Source organism: Vulpes lagopus, chromosome 21 (assembly GCF_018345385.1).
Source record: "Vulpes lagopus strain Blue_001 chromosome 21, ASM1834538v1, whole genome shotgun sequence".
NCBI lineage: Eukaryota > Metazoa > Chordata > Mammalia > Carnivora > Canidae > Vulpes > Vulpes lagopus.
Window position 1 is genome coordinate 43153552 of NC_054844.1, and position 11121 is coordinate 43164672.

Below are 11121 nucleotides of genomic sequence, written 5' to 3' on the forward strand. Positions count from 1 at the left end.
CAATACAGTGGACATTACCATTCATGCCCATCAGACACTCCTTCATTCTAGAGGCTTTAACAACCTTCTCTCAAGCCTCTTGGAGTCTCTGGACCACCCAGGATGGCCAGTTTGCCATCCTCAAGGGTATTCCATTCTCCCCATGCATCATCAAAGGAACCAATCACATCTGAACAGATTGACCCTCATGGGGTTTCTAGGCTGGTTATATGCCTTGAAAAAACAATTCTGCACAAGAGATTATATTATAAAAGCATTTTATTGAACACATTCTGGAGGTAGTCAGAACCAGAACAAAATTTGGGTTTGGGATGGGGACACTGTTCTGAAGGTTTAGGTATTAAGAAACTTTGGATTCTTTTCTCATCAAGGAACATGCTATAGACACCTAAAGACTGATTTGAAGCAGAACACAGAATCATGACAGGGGAGACTAGAGACCAGGGATTGGGCCCTTTGGGGAACCAAGAATGTGGCTCTGCAAATGGTGGTTTAAACTACACTCCAGAAAAAGGGAAAACTTGGTTTGGACAACTACCTGGAAGAGGCAGTCACCTCAGGCTGGATTGCTGCTCTTGGGAGGCAGTGACTTGCAGCAGGCTCTTAACTCTTGAAACTCTTCCGGGAAGAGGAGGTGGTAGAGACAAACTTGACACTGGAGCTGCTGCCCCCGCCACTGCCAAAGCCCATTCCCAGGCTTCGGCCACTGCCTGCACTGAAGCCAGAACCCCCTACACTGAGCCCACCACCCAGGCCGACGCCTCCACTGCTGCTGGAGTAGTAGCTCCCGCTGCCACCTCCTCCAAGACCACCGCCAAGACCACCGCCCAGACCGCCACCGAGGCCACCACCAAAGCCACTGCCTCCACCAAAACCACTGCCGCCGCCGTAGGCAGAGGACACGCTGTTTGTGATGACAGCTGCAGAGAAAGGAGGGAGAAGTTGGTGAGACCAGTGTGCTAGATTGATCTTATGTGCCCAAGTTATTTGATCCCACTAGTGTTAACACTGTACCTGGCCCCTTTCACAGAGTAGCAAATGAGTCTCAGAACTAAGCTATTTATTTAAGGTCCCTAACAGAAAGTTAGTGAGCATAGAAGGCAAGGGATGGTGCTAAGTAATCAGGAGGTAGGGAAAGTGAGGGGAGAGGGCACAGGATGTATGGGATACTGGGCCTACCCTTTAAGAAATGAGACATGAACATGTTGGTTCATGTCTCAACCTGTGTTTTTTCCCCTCCACCACCTGCTTCTCTCTAAGCATAATAAATAAATAACCACATATTAGGATGGGAGTTTCCAGTATCCAGAAACAACAGGATTCTGAGTTGGCCCCAAATACCCCATATTACCATCATTGTTAATGTCTGCTCAAAGGTACTTACAGATGTTGACTGGTCCAACTCCTTCTCCACTCAGTCTAAAAGGGGAAAAAATTAAAGCAAGAGTTAAAAACTCCTCAAAAGACAGTACTAGCCATGTTCTGAGCTTGTTCTATAAGCAAGGGGCCTGTATGCCCCAGAGCTGCTTAAATTAGGGAAAGAGCCCTCTCCTCTCGAGTCACTTCCCAATGAAGACAAGTGTTAACCTGTTTGACCTAAAGACAGGTTATTGAAAGAAGATTGTAATTCACATTCCTCCACCCATTATATGGAAAGCATGAGTAAGAGGCTGTGGGAATGATGAATATGTATGAAGCAGTTTGGGCCTGGGGAATTCTCTGAGGGAATTTGGCATGGACTGACATACTTCTAACAGGAAGGATGGGTAGTGGGTAATGTCAGAAGATTGCAGAAAATGGAATAGTTCAAGAATCCAAAGGCAAGTGAATTGAACTTAGCTCGAGTAATCATGAAAGGCTTCTTAAAAGAAGGGGCACTTGAAGAGTGGGGAAGACATTTGTTGAGTTGCTTAGTTGTCTGAAGAAGAGGAATCTGGTGGTGGGAACAGGGTGAGAACGAATACTGGTGGTGGGAAGAGGGTCAGCAAGATGAGTTGGGGCCACGTTGTGTGGGTCAGCTTGGTGTTCGTGGCGGGTAAACTGGATTAGTGAAGAATAATTATCATGCACAAGAAAGCGGTCACTTGTGTGTGTGATTTACACCCTGTAGCGGAGAAGAAGCTCCATTTTGTCAAATGTGACGCCATCCTGGCCTGTTGAAGTCCGCTTTATGTTGCCCACCTGCACTCCTCGCCCTCCAGCAGCTTCCTGTACGTGGCGATCTCCACGTCCAGGGCCAGCTTGGTGTTCATGAGCTCCTGGTACTCCCTCAGCAGCCGGGCCATGTCCTGCTTGGCCTTCTGCAGGGCGTCCTCCAGCTCAGCCAGCTTGTTCTTGGCGTCCTTGAGGGCCAGCTCCCCGCGCTGCTCAGCATCAGCGATGGCATTCTGCAGGTTGGCGCACTACAGAGGGAAAGAAGTGTGAGTGGGAACCCTTTTGTAGCTGACCTAGGCCTGTTGTATCTCTTTCTGGGATTCCAGGGAGAAGCCAGTACACTGGTCACTGTAGATGGTGGAACATTGAAACGCTGGTACTTGTTCTAGCTCTGGGGTGTGTGTGTGTGCTCATAAAAAGTAAAACAAAACAAAATAGGTCTGCCTTTCAGAGCTCAAGCCCCTTCCTTGCCTTCTTGCAACCTCTTCCTACCTGCTTCTTGACATTGTCAATCTCAGCTCTCAGCCTCTGGATCATCCGGTTCATCTCAGAGATCTCTTGCTTGGTGTTGCGGAGATCATCCCCGTGACGGCCTGCTGTCTGCTGCAGCTCTTCATACTGAAGCCATAGGAAAAGAGGAAAGATCCCATTTATTTGAGCGTGGAAACACTTTCTCAAAGCTCACAGGTAGGAACTACCAAGAAGTGGTAAGTGGTGTCATTATCTGAGGCCTGGGGCCAATTTCAGTGTTGTCCAGGTGGACCTGGTCTTAGGTAACTTTCCCTTTAATCCTTTGCTTTCATAGAGACACAGGTGTGGGATTCAGAATGAGATTTTCCTTATCTTGAGTTTATGTGGCAAATGCATACATGACTCTTCGTATAAGTGACCCTACGAGGCCTCAGCAGGTTTCAGGACCCCCATCCTCAGCGTTTTGTCAATGGCCCAGAATCCTAGACACATGTTCATCCCCTCACTCAGGATGTATTTGCCATAGCACTCACCTTGGTCTGGTACCAGGACTCAGCTTCCGTCCGGCTGCGGTTGGCGATGTCCTCATACTGGGCCTTGACCTCAGCGATGATGCTGTCCAGGTCCAGGGAGCGGTTGTTGTCCATGGACAGGACCACGGACGTGTCCGAGACATGCGTCTGCATCTGGGACAGCTCCTGCGGGGAGATTTGAAGTCAGGCATTCTGTGTTATTTAATGTCAAGTCCATTCAAATCTTCCACTCATTGTGGTATGTCAACTTGAGAAAAGGCATAATAGCCACCTCACCTAAAAATGAACATGAGTTAATAAACAATCCAGATCATGACTCGATCTAGTTTTTTAAAAACCTCTCCAACTTGTGTCTTCTTGGGCCATTGACTTATTTTAAAATAATCTAGTCCCATGGACTCCAGGCTGGGAGAAAACAGAGAGGGGATGCCACTCCAGAAAGGGGAGGTGGCCAGGAAAGTTATACTCGCGCCTCTGGTAACGCACTCCAGACTTTACTCTGCAAAATGACTGTGGAAGAGGACTTTTGTTTGAAAATTGACTTTCTTCTTTCCCAAGGGCTGTCTTCATAAGTAATAAAGTGCGACTAATACCAAAGGGGGGAAGAGAGACAGAGGTGTGCCCACAGCTTAGGAACCACTGAAGTCAATCCTGGAGCCCTTGATTCCTGGTAATGCCCCATGTCTATGGGTCCCAGATGGGGGGGGCATCTCTTACCGCCTCAAAGAACATCTTCATGAAGTTGATCTCATCCATCAGGGCATCAACCTTGGCCTCTAGCTCCACCTTGTTCATGTAGGCAGCGTCCACGTCCTAGAGAAACAGGGATGAGTGGCACCGTACCCAATTCTTACCCTGTCTTAAATGGACGACACCTTAGGGCGCATAGCCACAGGCTACGGGCTGTCTTTTACCCACGCACCTTCTTCAGCATCACAAACTCATTCTCCGCGGTGGTGCGCTTGTTGATTTCATCTTCGTACCTGGCGGTAAAAGGGATGCGGGGTGCTGATCAGCGGATGAGGGGCAGGTGGCACCTGGGCTCTTTATTGCATCAGGACCACTTGGGCCTGCCTTCCCGCTGGGAAGGGTCTTCTCAGATCATACAGGCAGAAAGGGAGTGTGAGCCCCTGGACAAGGTCCTACCCACAAGAACATTGGTTTTTCGGTAACTGCCTACCAGATAATCATTATGTTATTGTCACCACTCGGTTGCTTCAAGAATATTCCCATAAAGAAGCTGCGTTGTTTCTCCCCAACTCCACATCTAGTCCATTTCCCTAGTGGGTTTTTTTTTTTTCAGCTTTCACAGCCTTGTGAAAACAAACCAAAAAAGCTACCAACCCAGCTGCTGCTCCACAAGGACTAAATAAATTATTTGAGCCACTAAGTTAGGTTTGGAGAAAATCCATCAGAGAGCCTGCACTGTGGACTTTGACTACACTGGGGAGAAAAGCCCCAAAGAGCAAGGATTACATGATGGCTTATTTCACCAGGTCATACCAAGGGCACCGCACCGAGTGAGCTTGTTGCTCTGGCTGGTGGCCAAATACTGGTGGTACCGAGGGACTGAGATTGGGGCTGGTACTTTCTTTTTTTTTTATTTTTTATTTTTTTTTATTTTTATTTATGATAGTCACAGAGAGAGAGAGAGAGGCAGAGACACAGGCAGAGGGAGAAGCAGGCTCCATGCACCGGGAGCCCGATGTGGGATTCGATCCCGGGTCTCCAGGATCGCGCCCTGGGCCAAAGGCAGGCGCCAAACCATTGCGCCACCCAGGGATCCCGGGCTGGTACTTTCTAAACATGAACTGCATTTTCTTTTTTCCAGGACTTCAGGTGCCCATGGAAGTATACATGTCTAGCCCGTGGGGAAGGCATAAGCAGCAAGCCGCCTGGTTATCAAGCACATCTGGTGCCAAGAAGACATCACCGGTCCTGTGTCTGCTCCCTGCAACTCACTTGTTCTTGAAGTCCTCCACCAGGTCCTGCATGTTCCTCAGCTCCGAGTCCAGGCGGCCCCTCTCCCCCAGGATGCTGTCCAGCTGTCTCCTGAGGTTGTTGATGTACTGCTCAAACAGGGGCTCCAGGTTCTGCCTCACGGTCTTGGTGCCCTGCTCCTGGAGCAGAGTCCACTTGGTGTCCAGGACCTTGTTCTGTTGCTCCAGGAAGCGCACCTGGAGGAGACGGAGTTTAAAGGTGGAGAAACTTGAATTTCATGTTTCCATCATCAATTCCCCAGTTTTTCTCCCATTTCACTCTGGTCCCCTACACCTCTCCATGCAACAGCACCTGGCTGTGAGCCCCAGGAGTGGAGGTCCAGAGTGAGGTGCCTGCCCCCCCTCTTCTATGGGTCACCTGGGCACAGCTGGGTGACTGGTGACTGGTGCCCGGGACACTGGTGCAGGCCCTCAGGCTCCTGCCCAATGAACTCATCTACCTTTCTACTTAGTCAGCACTACTCCAGGAAGCACAGAATTCTACTCTTTGCCCCCACAGGGATCGAGGAGCGCTTACGGGGTCATCTCTGAAGGGGAAGAAATGAGATCCTCTCTTCTAAGCGACCAACTAGCAGTCTAACTAAGAAAATGGGCCACAAATCCAGAAAAGTACACAGAAAAAAACTGCCAACTATGAAGATATTTGCACCAAGTCAGAAAATCTCCCCTCTTCCCACTTTCTTTGGCATTTATTCCACACGCGTGGTGGTTTTTCACAAAGGATCCCGCTCACCTTGTCGATGAAGGAGGCGAACTTGTTGTTGAGGGTCTTGATCTGCTCGCGCTCCTCCGTCCTCACCCGCTGGATGGCGGGGTCGATTTGCAGGTTGAGGGGAGTCAGGAGGCTCTGGTTGACGGTGACCTCTTGGATGCCTCCAGGGGGGCACACGGGGAAGCCAGGGCCACCGAAGCCACCTCCAAAGCCAGCGCCGCCACCGAGCCCAAAGCCTGCACCAGCTCCACCGCCAAAGCCAAATCCACTCCCGGCTCCACCTCCGAAGCCATAGCCGCCTCCAGCACCAGCACCTGCGCCGAATCGGTTCCTGAAGCTGCCACCACTAGTGCTGATGGAGATCCTCTTGGAGCCTCCCAGGTTGTAGAGGCTGCGGCTGCCATAGCCACCTGCTCCACAAGCACCCCCTAGGCTGACCCTGCCAAAGCCGCCACCGCCACCCCCGGAGCGGGACACGGAGGTGAAGCTGGTGCGGGAGACAGACGGGGTAATGGCAGAGGCAGCGCTGAAGCTACGGCTGCCCCCGCTCCGGAAGGATACACTCGACTGGCGAGACATGATGGCTTGTTCCTGGTGGAGCAAGAGTACTGGGCCCTAGGGGTTGGGAGTGCTGGCGGGAACAGAGCGCGGCAGGACGCAGAAGGTGGCTCTGTTACCCCGGAGCCGCAGTCCCCCCTTTTTATTCCCTAGAACTGGGCTGGGCGGGAGAGCTGTCGAGCTGTGAATGATTAAGTGGGCTGGGCATGCCTGGGGGGCAGCTGTGAGCTCACCGGCACACCTGCACGGTGGTGTGGGGTGCAAACGCTGGCTTCCTGGCAGGCTGTGCTCGGTTAGGAATAACCTTGCCTTGCAGCGCTGATGTCTTGGCAGAGAGTTGGCGAAGCTGCCAGCCAGTCTCTCTTCGCCGTGGGGGCCCGGGGCTGTGAGCACCCAGGAAGGAGCACCAGAGACAAGGGGTCACTTACTTTGGCCAGTGTCCGGGCGGCCAGTGTCCCAGCCATCTCAGCGCAGGGCACGCTGCCCATGAATTGGAGGCCAAGGAGCCCTCCAGGGCCAGGGATCTGCTCTATTTTACTCTTTCCGGCGGAGGGTTGCTGACATCCCAGCCGTGTGCTAGAGGGGAAAATAGACATCTGTCCTTGACTGCAGGATTCCCGTTCTTGAGGGAGGCAAAGTCATCATCCCGGAGCCCACTGGGCAGGCTCTCTGGTTGTCTCCCCAAGCCATGAGCTCCAGAAGCAGGGAACGTGGGACATCCTCCACCCCGGGGTCTATGTCGCTTTGCGCCCTACAGGGGCAGGCCTATCCCTCCGCAGCTCCTCCCGAGTCAGTGTTTTTTGTGGCTTTGACCTTTCCCCCTTGCTCTTGGGCCTCTACAGGACCCTGCGGGGGCTTCGCAAAGCCATGCAATCCCTCATAAAAGGTCCCCAGACTCAGCCTGGCGGTCGTGTCCCTCCTCGGAGGGAGCTGCTCCGTCTGCTGCCCCAGCCCCCCAGGTGTGTTCCAGCAAGCCCTCAGTTATTCCACCGGGGAAGAAATGAGTCATCGTATCTGTTGATACAGGCTGAAGGCTGCCACAAACACATACCTGCAGGAGCTTCTAATCTCATCAGGAACATGTTGAGAATCCGCCGGCCTGTTATAACGGAGAACCACCCCGTTGCAGGCAGCGGGGACTGCTGTGCTTTCTAAGCGCCAGCCCCACGTTCCCTGGAGGGCCAGGGGGATGGAAAGTGGCATCCTAAGTCTATGGGTCGTCCTGCCCCAGAGGCCGCGTGGAGCAGATCTGGGGGACCGGGCAGCTGGCATCACCGTCTGCCATGGTGCTTCAGGGGGGACTCCCGCCTGACCCCTCCGCCCTGCTAGTCCAGGTGGGCCGTGGCACCACATGGAGGAGCTGGGGGCTGGGTAGGCTTTAGCAAGTGTCCGTCTTACACCACACCCTCCTTTTGGCTGCAGACTTGACTGGGGCCGCCTCTGGGCCTCCCCAAGACTCAGCACTGGGAGCACTGGGCCATTAAGAGCAGGGGCAGGGTGTGGGGGTGCCCTGGGGGGAAACGGGGGGGTGGATTGAAAGCCTTGGGGCTGAGGGATTACATTCTCAAGAGTAAAAGAATGAGGACCCAGCCCAGACTCAAGAATCTCTAGTCAGGCCTACGGTTGGCTCCAGGGAACCGGTGGCTGTGGGAAAATGATCCTAAGCTGCTGGGATCAGCTCGGATGTGCTCGCTCACCAGAGGGCTGTGATGAGCCAGCAGTGGACAGGGAAATCCAGACAGACAGACCGATGGCCAGAGCTCGCCTCGTAAGTCTTGGGCAACGAGGTCTGCTTGCCTCCCCGCCTGGAGAACTCCTGAGACTCACAGAGATTAGTTTTACCGACTTCACCAATTTCACACATTGCTGCCCCTCGGGAAACAGACGTCCGTGTCCAGGGGACCCTGAGACCTACTGGGGGGAGTCTCAGCCCCTGATGGAGCAGATCCAAGACGAAAGCAGGTGCCTGGGGGCCCCTAGCATGGTTCCCCCTCTCCACTGGGGGACCATGATCCCGGTACATGCCCCCCCCGCCCCCTCACAGGTCCTGGGTATGCCCCAGGGAAGCCCCACCCCGCCCGAGACACTGGGACATTCTCTTCACTCCATCCCTCCCCCCCTCCCCCCACCACCCCCCAGCTGCGTAGAGGAAAGAGAAGGACTCGGTGGAACAGGAATGCATCCTGGCCAGTCTGAGAACCTCTAGAGTGTGCCAAGCTCAGATTCAATGCCAGGAACCCAAGGTGTGTGGGTGGCAAGTAACTGTGGCAGCGAGTGTTTGGGGCTGGGGTGGGGGGAAGCGGCGCTTTTCTGTCCGAGGTTCATGGGAACCCTCCCCTACGCCCTATGCAGGAAGGCAGCCCCTCCTGTGGTGCCAGACCAGGAGGGCTACAGATAATGGGGCCCCCCCCAGGACACCACAGTGCGGGCCAGTCCCACCCCGGTCTGGCATTTCCGAAGCAGGAAGACTGGGATTACTGGGAGCTCCCGAGCTCCTCTGCTGGGCGCCCACAGAGGGAGTTACCAGGTCTTGGCAGCACACGTTGCTTAGCTTTTCCCATCAGCAAAAGACGGATGCTGGGCTAAGTGAGCTCTAGCGGCCGGCTCGGCCGGTGTCCCCACGAAGGGAGCAGGACACCCTAGCCTCCCTCGCGGAGCAGGTGGGCAGGGGGTAAATGTCCCAGGGCCCCCTCCTCCCAGCCCCGCTGCAATCGGCCTGCAATGAGGAGTAGAACCTACAGGTAACAGAACATGGTTTTACCCCAGGTCTCACTGAGCCGGACACTCCCCGAGGTGAGGGCACACACCTGGCTCCGCTTCACATCGCCGTCACACGCTCAGCCCGGCTGCACACACCGGCGGGCGGTGGCGGGGGCGGGGGGCTCAGCAAACATTTTTTTTTTTAATGGAACCGACAGACATAGGACATCTCCCTCCACTCCTTCCCCAGATCTTGGTGTGAGGCTCTCCCTCTCCCCATGCTGAGTCTCAGAGTCCCAACCACCTGCTTCTACCCAGAAGGTGGGTCCCCTGTCCCCTCTAGCCTGGGCACCCTCTGCAGACAGAGCTATGACTCTCCCTCCCTTGGACTTTGCTCCGTTCTTCTCCCGCCACCCTTGGTCCTGAGAGCTGTGCCCCTGAGCCCCGCAGCAGCCCCTGTGGCCTGCCCCAGCCTCCACGCACCCCTCTGGGGGAGAAAGCAAGCTGTAGTGTCCTCGCCTTTGCGGGCTTCCTATCCCGTGTGTGCTCAGCATGAAAAGTGGGGAGCAATAGTTGGAGTGTGAATCACCCTATTCACTGGGCAGCGGCTGGCGGCCCCATCTGGGAGCGCAGAGCCAGACCCGGCAGGATGGGCAAGGGCAGGTGGACTGCGTGCCAGCCCCGGCACCTCCTCACAAAGCCCTGCCTTGGGGAGGAACGGACGGAAGAATTTTCCTGCCTCCACCCAGAGTCAGCGGAATCCTGCCCCCACCCCGCCCAAGGCTGATGGCAGCTAGATGCTCAGGGCTGCAGGGCCCCCGAGGAGCCCGGCGCCTCTGTGGACTGGGGATCTGCATCGGCCACCCCACCCTCCCTCGGCCGTGTGCTGCCCCGAGGGCCACCCCGCCTCTCCCGGGACTGTCAACCCCCACGACCGAAAACAGAGCTGGGTAGGAATGCAAAGGCCCACAAGCAAAGCAGCCAAGCAAGCCTTGACTTGGGTGGGTTTAAGGGGTGATGCCCTCTTGCTGTCACTCGGGTCATGGTGATAGTGGGCCCCTGGGGTTGACTTTTGTTGTGCAAGGGCTTCACCCAAACTGTAGGCTGCTGTATAGGTAGAGAAGCTTGTGCACCTCCTCTGGGCCGTGTCTTGGTCCCCGGGCAGCCCTTGCGCTGTTGGGACCCTGGACACCCGACCTCGCCTTGCACTGCGGTGTGCCCCAGGGAGCTGGGAGGAAGGGCGGTCCGCAGATGCAGACGGAAAGGGGCCCGTGCAAGCTGGGGTCGGGATTTCGAGCCGGCTGGGGTTGGCAGGAAGGGTGCGGCAAACATGCAGGGGGGCCTGGGGAGCAGCCCCGGCCCCCACCCCTCACACGGCGCAGGCGATTGGCGCTTGTGGGACGGAGCTCCGAGCTGCCCTCCGACAGGCCCCTGCAAGTCTGGAGAACGCTCTTCCCTCATTCGAAGGGTGTTTTGCCAATGGCACACCAAAGCCTCTGAAAATCCCCCGGGTTGATTGAAACTATGGGCTGGAAATCAACAAATACTTTAATTAGTCAGAGGGACTTAAAGAAGGATACGCAGCAAAACCCTCTGCGCCTGGCTTTCTCATGGACGGTGGCTTTATTTTTTTCCAATACACATTACAGAGGCCTCACCACATGCAAGGCAGTGTCTGTCCTACGGACTTTGCATCTGTGCATCGAAAATGGTGACGAAGCAAAGAAGGGCTTTTGCCGCTTTCTTGGCATTTGCGTGGGTCCTTACACGTGGGTATGAGTGTGCCTGGAACTCTGGGAACCTGCAGCACTTTCTCTACGAAGGAGAGGCAGGCCCACGACTCCTTCATGCCAGGCTTCTATCCTGATGGGGTCAGAGGCTGTAGGGAGCCCCCCTTGCATCCCTAACCTGCACGTTCTCTCCCTCCCTCTCCGTCCTACTCGCCTCGCAGCGGCCACAACCAGGGAAGGGAAGGCGGAGGCAGAGGCTGGGC

General features: G+C 55.0%; 1 protein-coding gene across 1 annotated transcript; it reads right to left on the reverse strand.

Annotated features, from left to right (window-relative positions):
* Positions 1-246: 246 nt before the first annotated feature.
* Positions 247-6526, reverse strand: KRT5 (keratin 5). Its single transcript, XM_041736856.1, has 9 exons — positions 5892-6526; positions 5121-5335; positions 4081-4141; positions 3876-3971; positions 3159-3323; positions 2647-2772; positions 2182-2402; positions 1385-1419; positions 247-920 (listed from the first exon to the last, which is right to left on the reverse strand). Exons 1-9 carry the CDS (start codon positions 6447-6449, stop codon positions 604-606), a joined length of 1794 nt encoding a protein of 597 aa, XP_041592790.1. The 5' UTR covers positions 6450-6526; the 3' UTR covers positions 247-603.
* Positions 6527-11121: the final 4595 nt, after the last annotated feature.